The sequence below is a fragment of the Nothobranchius furzeri genome, chromosome 8, assembly GCF_043380555.1.
Source record: "Nothobranchius furzeri strain GRZ-AD chromosome 8, NfurGRZ-RIMD1, whole genome shotgun sequence".
NCBI classification, from domain to species: domain Eukaryota; kingdom Metazoa; phylum Chordata; class Actinopteri; order Cyprinodontiformes; family Nothobranchiidae; genus Nothobranchius; species Nothobranchius furzeri.
This window is the reverse complement of record NC_091748.1, coordinates 68572452-68595021: the sequence shown is the minus strand read 5'-3', so window position 1 is coordinate 68595021 and position 22570 is coordinate 68572452. Positions and strand designations below refer to the sequence as shown.

General features: G+C 43.0%; 1 protein-coding gene across 1 annotated transcript in view; it reads right to left on the bottom strand.

The window, feature by feature from the left end:
* Positions 1 to 22570, bottom strand: part of jak1 (Janus kinase 1) — a 52292-nt gene that overhangs the window by 4174 nt on the left and 25548 nt on the right. The window contains exons 12-23 of the mRNA XM_015970987.3: positions 12104 to 12210; positions 11881 to 12033; positions 11632 to 11719; positions 11435 to 11562; positions 10459 to 10597; positions 5555 to 5703; positions 5258 to 5414; positions 4626 to 4714; positions 3689 to 3881; positions 2908 to 3032; positions 2660 to 2832; positions 424 to 541 (exon numbers count right to left, since the gene is read on the bottom strand). Of these exons, the coding sequence (XP_015826473.3) occupies positions 424 to 541; positions 2660 to 2832; positions 2908 to 3032; positions 3689 to 3881; positions 4626 to 4714; positions 5258 to 5414; positions 5555 to 5703; positions 10459 to 10597; positions 11435 to 11562; positions 11632 to 11719; positions 11881 to 12033; positions 12104 to 12210 (1619 nt within the window). The remainder of the gene's footprint in view (positions 1 to 423; positions 542 to 2659; positions 2833 to 2907; positions 3033 to 3688; positions 3882 to 4625; positions 4715 to 5257; positions 5415 to 5554; positions 5704 to 10458; positions 10598 to 11434; positions 11563 to 11631; positions 11720 to 11880; positions 12034 to 12103; positions 12211 to 22570) is intronic.

Here is a 22570-nt window from a genome sequence, read left to right as displayed (position 1 = left end):
GAACAGTTTGATCCTAATATTTTCACACTAATTGATTCACTTGTGTTAAAACTTTGACACTAGAGCTTCTGCTTCCTGTTTGGTCCTTTTAACATTTCCTTTACAGACGACTTATTCAGGTCCTAATTAGTCAGAAATCAGTTGAAACAACCGATTCGGTAAGAATCCAATGAACATAACAGATCGTCTCCAAAAACGATGCCTGCAGCTCTGGCATGGTCTAGTGGTTGGAATGCTTCTGGTAGAATGTGTCATCTGCTGCTTTGGCTAAAAACCCGTGCCATCTGCCACGTGCAAACGAGCGTACGGCCAGGAGTTGTCTGTCCCTGTGGATGTATTCAGCGGTTTGATTCTCATGGTCTACTCGTGAAACCTACACAACAAGGGTGGGAGTGTTTTGGGGGGATGGGACTGGACACTGACCGTCATGGGGCTCTTGGAGGAGTCGCAGTAGGTGATGATTTCATACATCGTCACCCCAAAGGACCAAACATCTGAAGCCAGGTAAAACTTGCAGTGAGTCAGACACTCTGGGGCGTACCTGTAACACAAAAGCACAAAGCGTTAGTGATCCATCTGCGTTCATGTGTTCAACAAAAAACATTAGAAAATTAAAACTAGATTACTAAAGGAGAACTAATTCAATATTTTCAGATTTAGATCTTTTTTGTTTTTATAGATTACAGCCTGCCTATAGAAAGGCTAACGAGTCATTCGAACAGGACCGAGCCCTTTAGGCCTCAGCTCTATGACCTCACACACTGGACGCAGCTGTACCAGCGTGCCAGAGCAATCACACTAGGGGTAAACGGATACGTCGAGCCGATATTTACTATTTTTTTTATATATTGGCACTGGCAGATATACTTCCTTAAAGAAGCTGATTTAAAGGTGTGGTTTATGGAAAAAACCTTTTTAAACGATTATTTTGGATTATAATCACTGAGTTTTTTCTGCAGGCTGAACATGAACATAATCTCCTACACCTGTCATCTGCATTAGCTTCTGATAGAAAATAGACGGTAAAACTCTAGGATTAGAAAAGCCTGACAGATCTACGTCACACTTTCATTTGGACTTACCCATAATGACTCGGGTGACGGGGAAGGCTGTTGTTGTTTTAGCATCCAGAATCAGCAGAAACTGTCTCTTTCCACAGAAGCTAACCATTAGCATTAGCAACTCCAACACATGGCAGAAGCTCTTCTAGACTTGTTTATTTGTGGAGATAAAACATCCATCTTCTAGGGCAAACAGAGCTAGTGGTAGACGCGTTGCTTTTATCCAGTCGGAGGCTAAATATCAGGAAATAGGACTAAATTCTCCCGTTTGAAGCACATGATGTCGCAGACTTGGTCCTGATTAGCCAGGGGTTTGTGGGCTTTTTTGTGCCCTGAGTTCTGCCTGCAAGGCATTCATTCCTACTAGAGACCACTGCAATTATATTGATTAAATGAGAAATCCACCCCTTTAAAGTCAGGCAGATCCCGGGCAGCCTGGTTCTGCTGCAGAATTCCATTTGGATATATATTACATCATATATTCCATAATAAAGGCTCTAAAATACCTTTACTAGTTTTGAATATTTAATTCTTGGTCAGATAACAGATTTGTTTGACTTTAGTTAAATGTGTGATATTAATTTGTGTGATTAATGTGTGATTTGGGGCAGCAGTAGCTCAACAGGTTGAGCTGGTTGTCCAGTAATCGGAAGGTTGCAGGTTCGATCCCGGCTCCGGACAGAGAATTCTGCTGTTGTGTCCTTGGGCAAGACACTTAACCCACCTCGCCTGCTGGTGGTGGTCGGAGGGACCGGTGGCGCCTGCGCTCGGCAGCCTCGCCTCTGTCAGTGCACCTCAGAGCAGCTGTGGCTACATCATAGCTCATCACCATCAGTGTGTGAATGTGTGTGTAAATGGGTGAATGATACACTGTAGTGTAAAGCGCTTTGGAGTCCTTACTCTGACAGGTGCTACACAAGTGCGGGTCATTTATCATTAACACAGAGCAGTGCACTAAATAAAGATTTAGCAGTTTGTTAAATTCGGTGGTCAAAAAAATGATTCAGCTGCAGAAACTGTGTGCATCAACTGGTATTAGTGACATTTAAACCTGTAAATGAGGTAGAAAACGTCTATCTGCCCAGAAAATCTGCAGCACATATCAGCCGCTGGCTGACCGTGACCTCTACGTATCGGTATCGGTATGATAGAAAAAACAATACAGGTCATGCCTCTCAATCAAGATCCCAATCCTATAGTTGGGATGGGACCAGGACAAGAATCATGCAATCCTCTCTCCCCGCTATTCCAAAGTTCACAAAACAAAGGTCATTTAAATATTTGCTGTACTGAAACTGAAGTCTAATCACTCAAAAAGGCTCGAGGAATTCATTACCACTCAGTTCCTGACAATCATTACATTCTAGTGTTCATTACGGGAGTGGTCCTTGAGTGAGAGTTAAGGTTCAGGTCCTTGAAAGCTGACAGAAGGTCTGATATTTGATAGAACGTCTTAATTCAGCTCCAGCTGAAAGAAAATGGCTTCTTAGGAGACATTTGTTTGGAATATGCTTGAATGGATCGCCACATCTTCCACATTTCCACTTCCGTCTGCAATCTGTTCACTCCTCTTTCTAACGTCCTCCCTCTGGACTCACCAGAAAACAGGGCTGTCCAGTTCATCCTTGACGGTGTAATACCCCTCGTTGTCTTTGATGCTCTTGGTGAGGCCGAAATCTCCGATCTTCACCGTCTGCTCGTTTTCCACCAGCACGTTCCGGGCAGCCAGGTCACGATGGATGTAGTTTTTAGATCCCAAATACTCCATACCCTAGGAGGATTATAATAAATCATGGGCTCGACCTTCAGGAGTCTCGACGGCTCTAAAGAACAGAGCTAGCATTACCTGGCATATCTGGATGCAGTAGCTCAGCAGAGTGAAGAGGCTGGTCCCACTTTTGTGTCGTGGTAGATAGTCCTTCAAACTACCCTGTGGTAGGTACTCCATGATCAGCTTAATGGATTGGCCGCCTACAAACACATTCACAGGACATTTGTTTTATTATTCTGAGAGTAGATCCAGAATCATTCAAGCCTAAACATTTCAAAATCGGGGACAGCCTTTTAGTGTTTAGTTATTAAAAACAAACGGATCCAAACTCGGCGAAGGCCCTCCTTCATTAAAACACCTGGAGCCCTTAATTAATGTCTGTTTTTGATTTGAAGTAAATAAACTGCAAAGAGTCTCTAAAGTACAGCTTCAGTGGAATTATTTAATCCTGTTTTTGGGCCAATTCATTTAAAAATTGGTTTCTAAACAGCAGCTGGAACGTTTCTCCACCAGTTGAGCAGAAAAGAGGATCAGAATTGAACTCCGACTGGAGCATTTGCATTTGGAAGCTGTTGTTGTCAACCATCGTGATCCAAAATTCACCAAACTCCAGCAGAAACATCAGAGAAGAAGAGTTTTAATGAAGCTCAAAAACAGTTCAACTTAGCTAAAAATCTAACTAGATGATTCTAAAAAGGCAGAAATGCTCGAGTTCAAAAAAGAATCCAAAACTAAACCAGGAAGGCTGATTTAGTCCTGCTGAGTGTTAAAACCCGAGAACCCACACACACACACACACACACACACACACACACACACACACACACACAGGAATCACTGTGACTTTGCGGTCTACCTTCTTCTTGGCAGATGCCTTTGTACTTGACGATGTTTTTGTGGTAAAGCGCCTTCAGGATTTCGATCTCTTTGGAAAGGTTGTTGCTCTGTTCTTCCCGGTTGTCTGGTTTCAGGGATTTCACCGCCACCAGCTCGCCCGTTCGGTCCTCCCGAGGATCATAGCGATACAGCTCCACCTTCCCAAAATGCCCCTGCATGGAGAGAAACAAGAGGGAACATTTAACGGGAAAGTTCCAGAAGGCTAAAGTGGTTGAAGTCGACGTTACAAACTAAAATTATATTATGTGGGTTTGACTTTAGGGAGAATTTCGGATAGTTGTGATTACAGGTCGACCGATGTTGGGTTTTCTATTGCCAATGCCAAAATGTAGAGGTCGAGGTCAGTCGATGGCCGATATTTTGGGCCGATTTTCATGGCCGATGTCTAGATGTTTGCTACCTCATTTTCATGCTAAAATGTCACTAATGACATCAGATGCACAAAAGTTTTTGAACACTGAATTTAAACAGCTGTTAAATATTAATTGTGTGCACTGTTCAGTGTTAAAATCAGACACCTAACTAAAGTTAATCAAACAAATCAGTAAACTGACCAAGTATTAAATATTCAAAACTGGGAGAAAAAAAATTGTAGTTGGTGCATTAATTAAAAGCAGATGTTATCCAGGTAAAAATACACTTAAAGTCTGCAGCAGCAGTACTGGGCTGCCTGGGGATGTGCCTGACTTTAAATCGGCTCAACTAAGTGCAGATATTTAAAAATTATATCAAATATCGGCCAAACGATATATCGGTCTATGCCTAGTAGTGATTAATCATCAATAAAAAAGCTGAAGGAAAACAGATGGAATCACATTTTACCAGCCACCAATGTTAACAGTGTGGCCATGTTAGCCCCTCCCCCCCATAAGGGATCCACAACAATAGCGGCTTACCTCCCCCAGGGTTCTGATCATCTTCAGAAATCGTTTTTCAAAGACGGTTGGGTCCACCCCGGTCTGGTGTTTGGATCTGAAGAACACGTCTAACAGATGAAAGAACATGATTACAAAACATCCTTTCTTCAGCCTGGCGTCAGAGGAAGTCTACTGCGGTCGAGAGTGTGAAGGTTTTTGTGTTTATGCAACTGATGATGCTTTTAAAAAGGAGTTTAATTTCTAACCCCACTGCCACTGGAGCTGATCTGGTAGCCAGTTTGAAAAGTCATAAGAATAAAGGAGAATGATGAGTGTGCAGTAGCAGTTGGGTTAATAAACTGGCTGCAGTATCTAAATCTGGCCAGTAGGTGGAAGAATGTAGTCTCCAGAGCCAATGAGGCCCCAGTGAGGGGCAGATGACTTGATAATGCACCCAGTGAACTTCCTCATTAAAATCCAAGCGAGTAAACAACTCTGCTGTCAGGTGAGACCGAAACATTCAGATCTTATTTCAAATGTCAAGAAACTACGCATTTCTGGTTTAGCTTTCTTTCAGTTTCCAGTCCTGTTTTAAGAAAGAGTGTTAAAGTTATTCTGAACCTGATGTAACCAGCTGGTTTGTGACTTTACACGAGTGTCCTCACACCCACCCATTTTCCCCGGCTCGGTCATGTCCAGGTCTCTGACGATGGCCCTGAAGAAGGGTCTCTTCTTGGGGTCGTAGTTCATGCACTTGGTCATGAGTTCAGCAAGCTCTTCATAGTCGGGGGTGACCAGCTGGCACTCCATTTCATAAAACCTCTCTTTCTGCTCGGAACAGGAAGCAAGCATTTGATCAAGAAAAACGCAGCAAAGCAGCTGGAGTTCATCACAGGCAGCATGGAGAAGTCAGCCTTGGACAAGATTTGTTTCAGAGCATTTGTTCATGTTAGCATGTGCGCTCTTGCCTCGATAAGCTTCTTGTCTTTGAGAGGAACTTCTCCATCGAAGCAGATCTCCCACAGGGTGGTACCAAAACCCCATTTGTCTGCTGCCACACTCAGAGACGCATTCTTTAGACATTCGGGAGCGATCCAGGGGATTCGATGCACGCACTCTGCAGACACAAAGAAAATCAAAGCTGAAAATGTGTTTGTGAAATTCTTGTCAGCCTTACCAGGATTTCAACTGAAACTCTCATTTATAAAAACACGCTAGTGAAGGACGTCAGCTAAACTGCATCCTCTTTGAAGGAGACGATAAAAAAAAAAACAATAGGAATAAGTTCATTGTGCCTTTCATCCAAGTCAGTCAGAATAGGGTTTTGTCATTTATGAAGGCATTCCTAGACATCATGTAAGCAGTCCAGGCTGCAGGTAACCAGATACTAGGGCTGGGCAAAAGGGACAAAAACACATACTCCATATTTTTAGCTGAACTCTGATATGATACATAACTTGTTACGTTTCTAAAGTTTTAGCTACGTGTCTCAAATGCCACACAGACACGTTATAATTTATTTATAATTTAAGCAAAAAAAAAATTCAAAGACCAAGTTCACCCGTTATTTCAACACATTTGCTGTGGTCTGTATAAATAAATGAACGCCATGTGGCTCGATCTCCGGTGCTTCTGTTTCAGGATGTAGAAGTTAGCCAGAGCAGAAGACAGCAGGATTTGGGAGTCTTCTAACCTTGTGCTGCAAGATGGATTCTCGTGAGATTTTCCAAACTCAGGAGAATCCATCTTGTACCGCTCCAGTTCAAACCGTCCGACCTCCAGCCCAAAACGGGCCGGACCAATCATGTGTCAGTACTGTGCTGTAGGGTGGGGCTAAGCTAAACAAAAATGGTTGTGTCGGTTGACGCTAACAGCAACCAATAGTTACAACAGCACGGGGTCCACGGCCACAATGGTCGCGGTCGGACATCTTCAATTTGTCAAAACATATTTAACAGAAAATTCCCTAAAAATCCATTCAGATATATTTGTACATGACTACAGTTACATGTATAATTGTTATTTTGACAACTAGTTATGTGTAGTTTAATATGTAGCATGTTGTGAAGCACTTGTAAGTGTAACATCATGTTCGTGTCAGGGAGCGGGCTCAAACGGTAGGGCACCCACCCACCTTACACGCCGGAGACCCGGGTTCAAATCCAGGCAGGGCCATAGAAGATTCCTATTCAGGTGGCATATGGAAATGTTTTTTATTCCAGTAATGATATATTTTATTTTACAGTAATAAGAAGCCTAAATTTTAATTAATAAACGTCCAAATGAGACTATGTCACGGCCAGAAAATCCGTCGGTTCAACTTTCATTCTGTGCACCACTACCGTCTTTCATCAGTATCAGCAAAGGGGAGGCCCCACGGTCCGCTACGCTGCCGTGCCTCGTCCGTGTCAGCGGAGAAGGTAGGGCTGGGGAGGGGGGTCGACCAAGCAAGGGCTGGCAGCCTGCAAGCTTGTAGATCGCTGGGGGAAACCCTGCCCTTTATGCGCATGTTCTTCTCGCAAAACCGGCAGAAATCACCCGAAGACATGGTAATTGCATCGTGAGTGAATGAAGCTTGAGCAAGTTGTTGTTTTTTTCCAGGCACACGTGGTAAACGTCAATTGAGTTACTGTGATTGGCCAAAGACAAAATATGGTAACCAGTGCCAGCCGGGCACTACCTTCCACGTCTTCCAATCAGCTCAAAATATTCCACCAAGTGGCCCTCCCCCTTTCAGACGGTTTCTGCTGCAGATTCCAGATCGAAATGTGTAGACTCGACACGGGGCGGGCTACACGTAGAGATCTGGCTGCGGCCAGGTTAGGAGTCTTCCGTCATATTTAGGCACGGCTCTGCCACTAACTCTGTTTGCTTTGAAACGTTGCCGTTTTATTTCCACAAATAACACAAGCTTGGAGGAGTTCTGCTGTGCGGTAGAGTTGCTAATGCTAACGGTTTGCTTCTACTAGCCACCAGCATGTAGAACATAGGATCAGGAATGAATACAGTGGGGCAAAAAAGTATTTAGTCAGCCACCGATTGTGCAAGTTCTCCCACTTAAAATGATGACAGAGGTCAGTAATTTACATCATAGGTACACTTCAACTGTGAGAGACAGAATGTGAAAAAAAATCCATGAATTCACATGGCAGGATTTTTAAAGAATTTATTTGTAAATCAGGGTGGAAAATAAGTATTTGGTCTCTTCAAACAAGGAAAATCTCTGGCTCTCACAGACCTGTAACGTCTTCTTTGAGAAGCTTTTCTGTCCTCCACTCGTTACCTGTATTAATGGCACCTGTTTGAACTCATTATCTGTATAAAAGACACCTGTCCACAGCCTCAAACAGTCAGACTCCAAACTCCACTATGGCCAAGACCAAAGAGCTTTCGAAGGACACCAGGAAAAGAATTGTAGACCTGCACCAGACTGGGAAGAGTGAATCTACAATAGGCAAGCAGCTTGGTGTGAAAAAATCAACTGTGGGAGCAATTATCAGAGAATGGAAGACATACAAGACCACTGATAATCTCCCTCGATCTGGGGCTCCACGCAAGACCTCATCCCGTGGGGTCAAAATGATCATGAGAACGGTGAGCAAGAATCCCAGAACCACACGGGGGGACCTGGTGAATGACCTGCAGAGAGCTGGGACCACAGTAACAAAGGTCACCATCAGTAACACACTACAACGGCAGGGAATCAAATCCTGCAGTGCCAGACGTGTTCCGCTGCTGAAGCCAGTGCATGTCCAGGCCTGTCTGAAGTTTGCCAGAGAGCACATGGATGATACAGCAGAGGATTGGGAGAATGTCATGTGGTCAGAAGAAACCAAAGTAGAACTTTTTGGTATAAACTCAACTCGTCGTGTTTGGAGGAAGAAGAATACTGAGTTGCATCCCAAGAACACCATACCTACTGTGAAGCATGGGGGTGGGAACATCATGCTTTGGGGCTGTTTTTCTGCTAAGGGGACAGGACGACTGATCCGTGTTAAGGACAGAATGAATGGGGCCATGTATCGTGAGATTCTGAGCCAAAACCTCCTTCCATCAGTGAGAGCTTTGAAGATGGAACGTGGCTGGGTCTTCCAACACGACAATGATCCCAAACACACCGCCCGGGCAACAAAGGAGTGGCTCCGTAAGAAGCATTTGAAAGTCCTGGAGTGCCCTAGCCAGTCTCCAGACCTCAACCCCATAGAAAATCTGTGGAGGGAGTTGAAAGTCTGTGTTGCTCGGCGACAGCCCCAAAACATCACTGCTCTCGAGAAGATCGGCATGGAGGAATGGGCCAAAATACCAGCTACTGTGTGTGCAAACCTGGTAAAGACCTATAATAATCGTTTGACCTCCGTTATTGCCAACAAAGGTTATGTTACAAAGTACTGAGTTGAATTTTTGTTATTGACCAAATACTTATTTTCCACCCTGATTTACAAATAAATTCTTTAAAAATCCTGCCATGTGAATTCATGGATTTTTTTTTCACATTCTGTCTCTCACAGTTGAAGTGTACCTATGATGTAAATTACTGACCTCGGTCATCATATTAAGTGGGAGAACTTGCACAATCGGTGGCTGACTAAATACTTTTTTGCCCCACTGTACATCAGAGAGACAGCTCAGAGAGGCCAGACTGAGACGGTTTGGTCATGTCCAGAGGAGATACTATGACTCCATAGGTGGAAGGATGATGAGATTGGAGCCACCAGGCAAGAGGCTAAGAGGGAGACGTAAAAAGAGATTTATGAATGCTGTGAAAGAGGACATGAAGCTAGTTGGTGTGATGGAAGAGGATGCAAAAGGTGGGACTAAATATAGAGACTAAATGATTGGCTGTGGCGGCTCCTGAAGGGATGAGCCTGAAGAAAAAGAAGAAAGGATGACAGACTGTCTGAACTTCCATGACTGGTATTTTAGCTCCATAAATCAATAACATCTGATGAGTTGTTGTTTGCTAGTAAAGAAAAGCAAAAAGACAAAGCAAAAGAGCTGAGCAGACAGAAAATGGACCTGGAATTAAGTCCAAGGACCACAAAAAGAAAAAGAAATGTGAAAGAGAAATATGGATACTAAGAGCTCGAGTAATGCAATTAGATCGCTGGGAAGTAGGAAGGAGTAATCCCAAAGGGTTCCTAAGCACTATGTGCACAGTATTCAATCAAATCTGTGCATGAGGACATCGATGTGTAACGGGAAGAGAGGGTGATCTGCACAGTGATGGAGACAGAAGAAAAAATGTGAAAGATCTCAGAGAACAAAGAGTGTGGAAAGGGTATTCCCATGGGCAAGAGGAGGGCATTAATACACAATCAGTTCCAGCTTGTTCCGCGGTTCGCCCGATCCATCTGCACGGCCACACCGACTTCTACCACACAACCTCCAACTAAAATGGAAAATACAGAAACATGAGGCTACTACATGAGCGGAAGTGTGAAATTTGAGAAGCGCCTTTTGTGTTCTCTTCTGTGAATTCACATCTAGCTTTAACAAACCAAATCATCGTCTCAGACGGAAATGTGCCCACTGCAGTGTCTTAACGACTGTGTGACAAATGTGATTCGTATTACTGACAGTGGCTGCCTGATCGGAAATATTCTGTATTGAGTGGGAGGGACACGAGGGATGACTTCTAACCAAAGACGAAACAAAAGCTGCTTTTAGAGAAAGCAGACTATTAGTTTGGCACATCTGTGTTCAAAAGTGCGTCTTTGTTCAAACAGTTTCCCACGTTCATAAGGTTTTGTGTCGACACACAAGCGCTTTGGGGAGGACAGATTTTACAGCTGTAAAAGTTGAACTTACTGGGATTGGTTTCATGGTTTCTCCTTTGGAGGTATCAGAAATACCCTGTGTCGTTTGTACCCACCCTCTCTGGAGAGCACTGTAGCTGGTATTCCTGGGTCACTGAGCTTGATGAAAGGCCCGCCTTCATCTGAATCCAGTCCATCTCTGGCTACCAAAACATTCTTGGCACAAACGTAGCCATGAACCAGCTTTTTGTCCTCCTAAAACGCACACAAAGTAAAACATATGAGTTCATAAAAAGCTTGAATACACCCCTCGTGTTCCATAAAACCACTATCTTTGACTTCAGCTGAAGTTTTCTTATCTTCATCCAAATTATCCTTCAACTCGTTCACTGCCATTGACGACTAAAGTCGTCATTTGCATTACTTTTACTGTGTGGGCATCGGAACGAGCCCCCGCACCGTGAGAACAAACATCTCAGCTCTAAAGCCGATCTTCATCCGCATACGTCGCACGTCACGTGATCAGGAAGCAGAAGATCCATGTGTTAGGAGATCGTTTTGGGCCGCTGCTGTAAAAAAAAGTGAGGCGCGAACCGGAAAAGCTTCTGCGGATCACAATTCAACAAGGGATTATGAAAGAACGGATAACGCTCAAAACGCGTGGATTCTTCCTGATGTAAAAGTTGAGTCTACTCTTTGTTTTGGTAGTTTTGGCGTCAACATCATCCTAGCGTGCAACGTTCTGTGACTCTTGAAAAAAACAGTAAAAATGGTGAAAAACGCTAGCAGCGAAGGCCTTTTCCGATCAGGAAACGGCTGGCAGTGAATGAGTTAAGAGCCCGAGCCCTTTTAGAACAGAAGACAGGAATAAATATGTAAAATTTAGAAAAAATAAAGTAGTTAAATATTTTTGATATATGTATGGATAAGATGTCACTTGGGGTTGTCAATCTTGAATATGACTCTAGAAGCAATTTTTCAGATGCTTGAAATGGGCCGTGACACCAGTGTCACCACGAGTCCTTAAAGGTTAAATATATCGAGGTGCCGACCTGTATTTTAAGGCGGTGTGTGTTCGTGTTTTCCTCTTACCAAGTAGCTGAGAGCAGAGGCCAGTTGCTTAGCCACTTGGAATTTCCAAGGTGCGCTAAGCGGAGTCTGTTGTCTCTTCATAAACAAGTCCAGAGGTCCCAGTTGGACAAACTCCTCCACCATGATGTCTAGAGACACAACAAGCTTGGATCACAGCACCACAAGCTTCAACAAAACGACTCCAAAGATGCACTTACTCTCCTGGTGACGGACACACACTCCGTACAGCAACACAATGTGCTTGTGGGAGATTTTGTGCATGTTGCTGGCTGTTTCAAAGAAGGCCTGTCACAACAAAGACAAACACAGATCAATACACACACAGCAAGCTACATATTTTTATCATCATCCAGATTTTAAAACGGCTTTAAGATATGATGTAAAAGTTCAAATTCAAATTCAAAGTTACACGACTGATTAAGTTCCTGATGGATAATTTATCTCACCAAAGAGATGTCTCTGTGTCCAGAACCAAGCACTTTCAAGACCACCTTGATCTCCTGGAAAGACGTGTAACCCGCGTCCTCCTCTTCTTCATTCTTCACCTTCAGTGTGCCCGAGTAGATGTTGGTTTTTGTGCCCCGACCGAGGTGCTCCTCCTGGTTAACGAGGCAGAGAGTCAGGACAGTGGCAGAGCAGGATGGGCAGGCTGTTTGCAATACCCATTACCTGTTCGATATCCTCCTTAAGGATGCGATGGAAGACAACTTGACTCTCCAACGTGGGTTTCTGAAACAGTGGTCTGTCTTTGGTCACCACCAGGAGGTTAGAAACCTCTGTCAAAAAGCACACAAGCAGATGTATAGACTAATAAACATACATTATTCTGTTCATTTTCAGAAACAAGGTGTTTAGGAATCACATTTTTCTCAGATTCAACAACTGTTGGGTAATGAAACGCTCTGCATCTTCTAACATTTCCACAGTGGTATGATTGTAAAGCTGTCAACACTAGACTAGGCTGACTTCAGTTGTCTGCACTGCAGTTGTACAACAACAATAAACTGTGACAGCACTATTCATTCATTTTCTAAACCTGCTTCATCCTGTTCAGGGTCCCAGGAACAACAACAGCAGACAGTAAACAAAGAACTTTTCCTTTATTCATACTTCAAGTTTTAAAAGTTGACATCAATGTATGGCTGCTCGAATTATAGAATTTTATTACATTTACACTGTAGGTTTTGAACGATTATAAAAACAAAAAGAGCCAATAATTTGCTCCACCATCGCGTTTTACTCCCACCCTGCTCCGAGTTGTAAATCAAGCGCACCTGCCACACAGCGTTGCCAACTTAACAACTTTATCGCCATTTCTTTTCAGACTCATTGTTCTTGACCCCCCCAAAAAAAGTGGATCTCACTCGCTCACAAAACTGTTGTTTTACAACCAAATACATTCTAGATCTAGTGAAACATCTGAAGTGGATTTATATTTTAATCATGGCTGCAAACTCTCTCGTGATGAGCGTCACACGTTTGACTGTCTTGACGCACTCTCACGCCACACCTCCAGTTTCTCAGGCTGATTAATAATAATAGTTCATCCATCTACCAAACAGCCACTTCACAAGCGCATGGCACAACATAGAAGAGCCACCTTCACGGGACAGGACTCAGCAGTTCATTTGCATCTAAAGGACAAAGGTCACGCTTTTGAGGATGCCAACGTTCACATTTTGGACAAAGAGGACAGATGGTTTGAAAGAGGAGTAAAGGAAGCCATTTATGTCCACTGTGAGCAACCATCTTTGAACAGAGGCGGTGGTTTACGACACCAACTGTCTGCCATCTATAATCCAGTTTTGAGATCCCTTCCCAGATGCCTCAACACCCACGCATATCCTGGGCCATCTGACCTCAGGAATTCACATGATAGGGTGGGGCCAGGCTTCACAATGAGCTCATCCGAAACTCTGGCTGAATAGGACCCACCCTCACACCTTGGCTCATGTGTTTATGTAGAAGATCATCAGGGGGCCTTTTGTTCCCTCTTCGGGGGGAAACTCCCATTGGGTTTGAATCTGGGACTCTCTACCATTTGACCTTAGAACTGAAGAAGCCTCTCGGATGAGAGGTGAAACGTCTTCAAGCAACTCAAAGAAGTCCAGACGCTTTTCTTTCAAAGCTCCTTAGACTACAATGACCTGGATGGCTGAGAACCTTCACAGACACATCTATCTGAGTGTTGCATCGTGCTACTGTACACTCCCCCACGGCACCGCTGCAAAGGACTAATTCATATTAAATACGCAGCAGCTTGTGGAGGATCACTACAAGAAAGGTGTTTATATGGTTCTATTTATGTTTTTATTACAAATGTTTGCAATGTGTATCTCATATTTGTTGTCAGTATTTGTTTTGTCAATGTTAATTTATGATTGTCTAAATAATCGAGATCTCAATTTCAGTGCAAAACAATTGTGATTATCATTTTTGCCATAACTGAGCAGCCCTACATCAACGTGGCAACAGAAACCAGTAATTCAACTCCAACTACTGTAGTAATTAGATGAATTTATTTTTAAATGTAGTACAAGTCCTCTACTTGTGGCAGGACACGGTTAACTTAAGTATTTGTGACTCTGTGGGTTTCTAGTGTGACAAAACACACACTGTGGTTCAAGGGGGAAGGAGCATCTGCACTCCATCAGCATCAACAAACCAAATGTCCTCCAACAAGCAATCCGGGTTTCATATAAAACACTGACTGTTACACTATAGAAAGCTGCACGACACTTGCTTTTATCCCCCGGACCAGCGGTTCACCCTCCCTAATCCAAAACCATGTACTTAACTTTGTGATGCTACAGATGGCCACACAGACCCAGCACAACAAAAAGTTGAAGTGAACTTGTATGCTCAGGAAGTGGGCACACTGTAAGTGTTTTATTACTGCAGCAATAATACCACACCATCATTATGCATTGTCTACTAAAGGACCAACCGATTTTAGATTAGCGTAAAGACAACAATCTCCTCTAAAGAAAAAGCTCAACACATTCAAACACGCGTTGCTCAACCTTTTCCTGAGTAAACAGAGGAGAGCTAGTTTGGCTCCGGAAACCCACATTTACCACTCTCTTCCTGCCCGACACCATTTCAGAGGCCCTACCAGCCTCGTTCCACCCCTCTCCAAAACACAAACACACCTACGCTTTAGAGCAGGTTCTGTTCTGCAGAGAGGTTGAAATGCTCTGTTACACCTCATCCAAAAGCAGATGTGTTGAACCTGTTACCACAGCTTTAAATCGAGTACAGCAGAACATTTCAATGGAAACTATTTAGATTAGTTTCACGACGGGACGAAGGTGTGGTCTGTTATTATATCTTGTGTTTAACAACACATACATGAAGCGTAAATAAGTTGCAAAATCCAAACTGTTCTGTCAGTGACAGCAATGCAACACAACTGAAGCAGAGAAGGTGGAATTACGTTGTCGTTGGGGGAATTCATGTGTTTGTGTGATTTTGGTGTTGGGAGTTAAGTAACGGCGATTTTAAAGGGGCATTATGGAAGTTTGACAGCCAAAGCATGTATAGAAATAATACATTTCTTCTTCATACGTTCTCCTGCAATGCCCTGGTCCTGTAGAATGAGCCCTGGCATTTTTACTGTGATTGCCTGTTTTTCTGTAAAATCACAGAAAAAGAGAGATACTCGGGTCGAGCAGGCTGCTTCATGCGCGTTCACCCTCAGGCATCGCCCGTAGCATTTGCTATCAGTAGCTTTAGCAGCAGAGAGTGAGGTAGTGCCAATTCAGCGACTTTGTCGCTGTTCCTACCGCCTAGTGACAAACCTAGTGTAACCCAGAAGCTAGAACCTTAATGAGGTATTAACTAATTGGCTTACTAATATGATCCATCCTCAATTTAGATAAAATATAAAATATAAATTAAGGAAATTAACAATACTAATTAATAGATATCTAATTAACTAATAGATAATTTCATAATGAATTATTGGAAGGGTGAATAACTAAAATAACGAGTTTAATATTAAACATCGGTTAAAACAAGAATCTTGAACATCCCTAACAGAAACAGAAGAGGAAAGCTGTATACTATTGGTCCAGGTGGGAATCTGAAATTTCATTGGCTGAGAGAAATAAGTCCCGCCTCCGCGAAATAAAACCGTGCGACGCAGCTGAGCGAGAGGAGAGACAAACGGCTGTGCAGCACGCAGATACAGAAAGCAAAGACTGAGCGGTTAGAGAGAGAGAGAGAGAGAAAAAAAAAACAACGGCCGAGGCCGTGAAGAACCCTGATTTGGGTGCCGCATAGATAGAGGGAGAGGCGGACTTGACTCCTTCTAATAAGAGCTAGGAACTTGGAACCAACGCGGTGAGTAAAGAAAAAAAAAGAGAAAAAGCTAACGATGCAACTTAAAAAAAAAAGGGAAACTTAAATAGCTTATCAAATTAATTCCATTCTTATAGATTTGTGTGGAGACGACAGAGTGAACCAATCCTCTGTAGGAGGGAACCGTTGGAGCGCGTTGGTGAGTGAATGAGATTAAATTCAGTAAATTATTAAATTCAAAAAGCTAATTACAGCAACCGAGGTGACAGCAGTGGGCTGCTAGACGTTAGATCCCAGGAGTTAACATCTCCAACTACCAGTTAACGGTGGTAGGGCATATAGGAGTTAACGGCTCAAACCGCCAGTTAACGGCGGTACGGCATATGGGATTCCCAGGAGTTAACGGCTCAAACCGCCAGTTAATGGTGGTACGGCCTAGATGTACAAGGTCCTCAGGGGCGTTATAGCTAACGCCATAGAATTAGCAATGCGTCCCTTAACCAAACATTTAATAATAAAAAAAAAAATAGATAAATAAAAATAAATAAAAGCTAACTGATTAGGGAGGAATTATTTTACAAAGGTGGACCAAAGGACCAGAATTTATATTTTGTTGAATTTTGTTATAGAACATTTTATTTATTTATTTATTTATTTATTTATTTATTTATTCATTTATTTATTTATTTATTGTGTTACAGATATACAAGGTGTCACAATGCTGTATAGAAACACAACTAAATGTATCGTTGTTGTCATGAATGTATTTCTTGTTGAATAGTGTAGAGTAATAGAATCTAACTGAGCCTATTGAGCTGAACAATTGTTGTCATATGTAATTATATTTCCAGAGCTACTGAGAATTATTTTAATAGACAATCAAATTGATGTTATGTTAGTTGAACTGTGAACCCAAACATGATTGGCTATGCCAATAGAGTGAAGCATTTGTTTAAGTCTGTAAGACTTTATGCTGTGATGTGACGAGAAGGGTCGATGCCAACTCGCTAACAGTCCTGTTGTTTACAGGCTGGGTTTTTTTTTTTTCCTTGGGTTTGATCCCGACTCCTATGATCACTCACTTGGAACGAGAACTGGATTTCTTCCTGACGAGGGAGATGGCGAGCCTTAACCACTGAACGAACCAGGACATCTCAAGTAACTGAAGAGCAGACTGCTCTCTTCTGTGAACAATCTCAACGGTGTGGTAGGAAAAAATCGCACCACCGGACTCTGACTTTCACCCCAAGCGTGGGGATTTGACTTGACGCCGGCTGACTTGTGACTCATATGATCAAATCTCATACCGACCATTTTACTATTGTCGATTGTTTTCATCTGTTTTTGTGTGTTATCTTTATGTGTTATATTTCCCATTATTATTAAAATTTAGTATATAAACCGTTTCATGCTATACCCGTGACTCCAGTCATTCTTAAACAACCTCCAATTCTCCCCGAACCTAATTATTGGCCCATTTGTTTATTTTTTCTTTTAATTATCTTATTGTATCCTGTAATCCGGTTACATAAAACTTGGCGAGCCAGCCAGGAGAATTGTAGAGTTGTTACCTTAGCTAACCATTGACTGACATCATAAGAGTGCCTGGAGGTCACAGTGGTTTGCCATTTTGGCATTATTGGTACTTTTGAGTGTTTTAAAATGGAAGTTGTGAAAACAGAAAAGGTCAAAGTTTCAAATGCTGTTTTAATCAGTGGGTTAACTGATACAGACCTTGATAACGAAGTCTTTGGGTTTATGGAAGGATTCGGACCAGTTAACAGGCGCATTAAGTTACCAAACTGTGATCAGATTATTGTGGAGTTTCAACATGAAGCCACTGTTAAGGAATTAAAGAAACAATGTTTACCCTATGACAAACCTTGTACTAGGAACCCAGATGTTTTCTTTCATATTCAAGACCTAGCCAGCGCGTACAGTCTAGAAACTAGCACATCTGCCACTGATGCCTATCTGTCAGAGCTCAGGGACATAGCTGCGCGTAGCAATCAATCATTTAAAGACCTTCTAATGGAGGAACTGGCAAAAATTGGGGAATCTTTAGGAAGGGATACCCATGCATCTGAACCAGTCACTGAACCAGAGCCAATGCTCCATAGTGACCAAGTTACATATTCCCTGCCTTTAACACCAGAAGTTAACTATATGAACAACTCAAAGGACAAGTGTCCACCTACAGAGACTGGAAAACAAAACCCTTGCATTCCACCAAATCTTTTAAACACACCTGAGGTTCAGCGAGTTATTGTGGAACACATTGTTAAAAGCAGTGAGGTTATCCCTCCGCCTACTTCACAATACAGACTAAAACCGTTCTCAGGGCGAGTTCCACACCCTTCTTTTGAAACTGACTATGATACTTGGCGTAGTAGTGTAGTGTTATGCATAAATGATCCTTCACTCACCAAGTCCCAAATTGTACGAAGAATCGTGGAGAGTCTGTCAGCCCCAGCAGCGAGCATCGTTAAAGCTCTTAGTCCAAAATCCGACCCGGAAACGTACCTTGAACATCTCGATTCAGCTTACGCAGCTGTCGAAGACGGCGACGAGCTCTTTGCTCGCTTCTTAAACACAAACCAGGACAGTGGTGAAAAACCTTCCGATTACTTTCAGAGGTTATACACCTTGTTAAACCTAGTTATTCAGAGGAATGGAATTTCCTCCAGTGACGCCGACCAGCAGCTGCTCAAGCAGTTTTGCAGAGGCTGTTGGGACAGCTCGCTGATTTCAAACCTGCAACTCGAACAAAAGAAAGACAACCCGCCTCATTTTACAGCACTTCTCCTCAAACTGCGCACTGAAGAAGACAAACAGGCTACTAAAGCAGCACGCATGAAACAACACTTAGGGGCACAACGAACTAGAGTGTATTCAAATGTGCAAACAACATGCTCTCAGAGTAAAAACACTTGTGAACTGGAAATAGATGATAACTGTGATGACTTACGCAAACAAATCGCTGAGCTCAGGAGCCAAATTGCACAGCTTAAGGTTAACAACACAGATAAAAAGGCAAAGAAAACTCAAAAAGAGTCAAAACCCCGTGTGGGGACTAAAATTCCAGATGAGCCCAAACAGATTCAGCAGATAACAGCAGTGGTGCCCAGACCAAAGCCTGGATACTGTTTTAAGTGCGGAGAAGATGGGCACATAGCTTCTAGCTGTAGCAACGAGCCAAATCCAGCACTAGTTGCAACTAAAAGACTTGCTCTTAGACAGAAGCAGCGCGAGTGGGAGATGTCAAAGCCAATTGCTCAGTCTCTTCCTTTAAACCGGTAGAAGCTCCTATCGTGGGACAGATAGGTGCTAAAGTAGAACCAAGTCCCTCTAAGGAAAGGACAGAGAGACTTTTTTGCAAGCCAGTTCATGCTCATTCAGTGCCAAAACTTCCCAAAAGATTAGTGGGTGGGCGATGCACAGCTACAGTCTCAGTTAACAGTGTTGAATGTAATTGTTTACTGGATTCAGGGTCCCAGGTAACCACCATTGCCAATTCTTTTTACCAAGAACACTTACCTGACCTCTCAATTAAACCCATCAGTAATCTGTTAGAAGTCGAGGGCGCAAACGGTCAAGCAGTTCCTTATTTAGGATACATAGAGATAAGTGTCACATTTCCAAAAGAGCTCGATCAGTCTGGACTTGAGTTACCTACCCTTGCGTTAGTGGTTCCGGATATAAGCTCAAACTCTGATACACCACTACTCATTGGCACAAACACACTCGATCCTTTGTATGAGCAATTGTCTGCCAATAACTTACCTGATTCCAAGGCACTCTCTTATGGGTACCAACACGTGCTAAAAGCCTTAGCAGTCAGAAAAAAACAAAGCAAAGATGGACGAGTTGGTGTGGTGAAGCTTCGAGGGAGAACCCAAGAAGTTCTCCCTGCAAATAAAAAACTGTTACTAGAAGGGTTTATGCAACCCAGCCAAAACAAGCATGAGCCTTATGCACTCATTGAACAACCCACCAATGGTTCTCTACCAGGGGGTATAATTGTAGACTGTTGCCTCATTTCCTTACCTTCACATGGTCCATACAAAGTACCTGTTGTACTAAGAAACGAAACTAACCATGACATCACATTACCCACTAACTGTGTGATCGCTGAGTTAGTTAAAGCCGATCGTGTTATGCCATATCCAGAACCTGACAAAAGTGATCAGAAAGTACTTGCGGCGTGTAGTTCGCAGCAACAGACTTCACCTTCAAACCCTCCTCTCAGTTTTGACTTCGGTACTTCGCCCTTGTCCGAAGAATGGAAAGGAAGGATCACCAACAAACTTAACACTTACTCCGATGTGTTTTCGCACCACGATCTTGATTTTGGTCATACACAACAGATAAGACATCACATCAACTTAAAAGACGAGACCCCATTCAAACAGAAATCTCGGCCGATCCATCCACATGATTATGAAGCCGTGAGAAAACATTTGGAAGCCCTCTTGGAAACCGGTATAATAAGAGAGTCGGAGTCTCCATTTGCCTCACCAATAGTGGTAGTTCGGAAAAAGAATGGTGAGGTACGTCTATGTATAGACTATAGAAAGCTTAATCTGCAAACCATTCGCGACGCATATGCCCTGCCTAACTTGGAGGAGTCCTTTTCTGCTCTCGCTGGATCACAGTGGTTTTCTGTGATGGACCTCAAGTCAGGTTACTATCAAATAGAGATGTGTGAAAAGGATAAACCTAAAACTGCTTTTGTTTGCCCGTTTGGGTTTTATGAATTTAACCGTATGCCACAAGGAATAACAAATGCTCCAAGCACCTTCCAACGGGTTATGGAAAAGTGTATGAAGGACATTAATCTGAAGGAAGTGTTAGTTTTCCTAGACGACTTGATCGTCTTTTCCAACTCCTTGGAAGAACACGAAACCAGACTTTCTCACGTTCTTGAACGGCTTAGAGAATACGGACTCAAGCTATCACCAGATAAGTGTCGTTTTTTACAGACATCTGTGCGTTATCTTGGACATATAGTATCTCGAGATGGCATAAAAACCGATCCAGATAAGGTGGAAGCACTCAAAACATGGCCGAAGCCTCAGACTTTGAAGGAACTCCAATCTTTCTTAGGATTTACCGGTTATTACCGACGCTTCGTTAAAGATTACTCAAATATTGTCAAGCCACTAACATCTCTCACGGCTGGTTATCCACCCAAACGGAAAAACTTTAAAACACCACCATGTAGATCAAAGTACTTGAACCCCAAAGAACCCTTTGGGAATCGTTGGAGCCAAGACTGTGAGAAGTCCTTTCAAACTATTATTGAAAAACTTACCACTTCGCCAGTTCTTGGCTACGCTGACGCAAAACTCCCATATCTAGTACACACAGAAGCTAGTACGACCGGACTCGGTGCAGCGCTATACCAAGTGCAAAACGGTGTCACACAGGTAATCGCTTATGCAAGTCGCGGTTTAAGCTCTAGTGAAACTAGGTACCCTGCGCACAAGTTGGAGTTTCTAGCCTTAAAGTGGGCCATAACAGATAAGTTTCATGACTATTTGTATGGGAACACATTCACTGTCATTACTGATAATAATCCGTTAACTTACCTCTTAACAACGGCAAAACTCGATGCAACGAGCTATCGTTGGCTAGCTGCGTTGTCCACCTATAATTTTGACATCAGATACCGTGCAGGTACACAGAACGTTGACGCGGATGGCCTGTCTAGGAGGCTGCATGATAAACCTGAAGACAACTCAAAATTCACTGAGGAATGCCAACGACTAGATGAGTTCCGATCTCATCTTTTATCCTCTGTCAAAGAAGTCGAGCTTCAACTTCAAGCCGAAGCAGTGAAGGCAACATGCCAAAAGCACATGGTCTTGGGTGAGACTGATTCTCCTTGTGGTTTAGTTCAGTCACTTGCCATGTCTGCAGCGGCCATTCCAGACCTATTCCAGTTGGAAGACAATAGTGACAGTTTCTTTGCTGTGCCCAAGTATAACCATGCTGACCTTGTCTCCTTGCAGAGGAAAGATCCAACCATTGGCCGAGTCATTCAGCTGCTTATGACTGACAATAAACCGCCAACTGATACTATTGCAGAACCCCCGGTGGTTCTTAACCTTTTGAGAGAGTGGAAACGGTTTGAGTTTCAAAATGATTTACTGTACCGGAGACGCCAATTAGGACCAGAGACATCATTGCAGTTAGTCTTGCCTGATTCATTACGTTCAACAGTCATGCAAAGCCTACATGATGATATGGGGCATCTTGGGGTTGAACGTACGACAGATCTCATTCGGTCCCGTTTTTACTGGCCAAGAATGGCTAGTGATATCGAAATCAAAGTTAAAACTTGCGAAAGATGTATCCGTCGGAAGGCCCTCCCTGACAAAGCTGCTCCAATGGTGAGTATTACCACCACCAGACCTATGGAGTTAGTTTGCATGGATTTTCTCTCCATAGAACCAGACAGTAAGAACACTAAAGATGTCTTAGTGATTACAGACCATTTTACAAAGTATGCAGTGTCCATTCCAACCAAAGATCAGAAAGCCACCACCGTCGCGAAGAACCTGTGGGAACATTTTTTAGTCCACTACGGGTTTCCTGAGCGTCTTCATAGTGATCAGGGACGGGATTTCGAATCACGTACAATCAAGGAACTTTGTTCTTTACTTGGTATCCGTAAAGTCAGAACGAGCCCTTATCACCCTCGTGGCAACCCCGTTGAACGGTACAATCGTACATTACTCAGCATGTTGGGAACTTTACAAGCCACTGAGAAACATCACTGGCGCGATTTTGTAAAACCACTTACTCACTCGTACAATTGTACAAAAAATG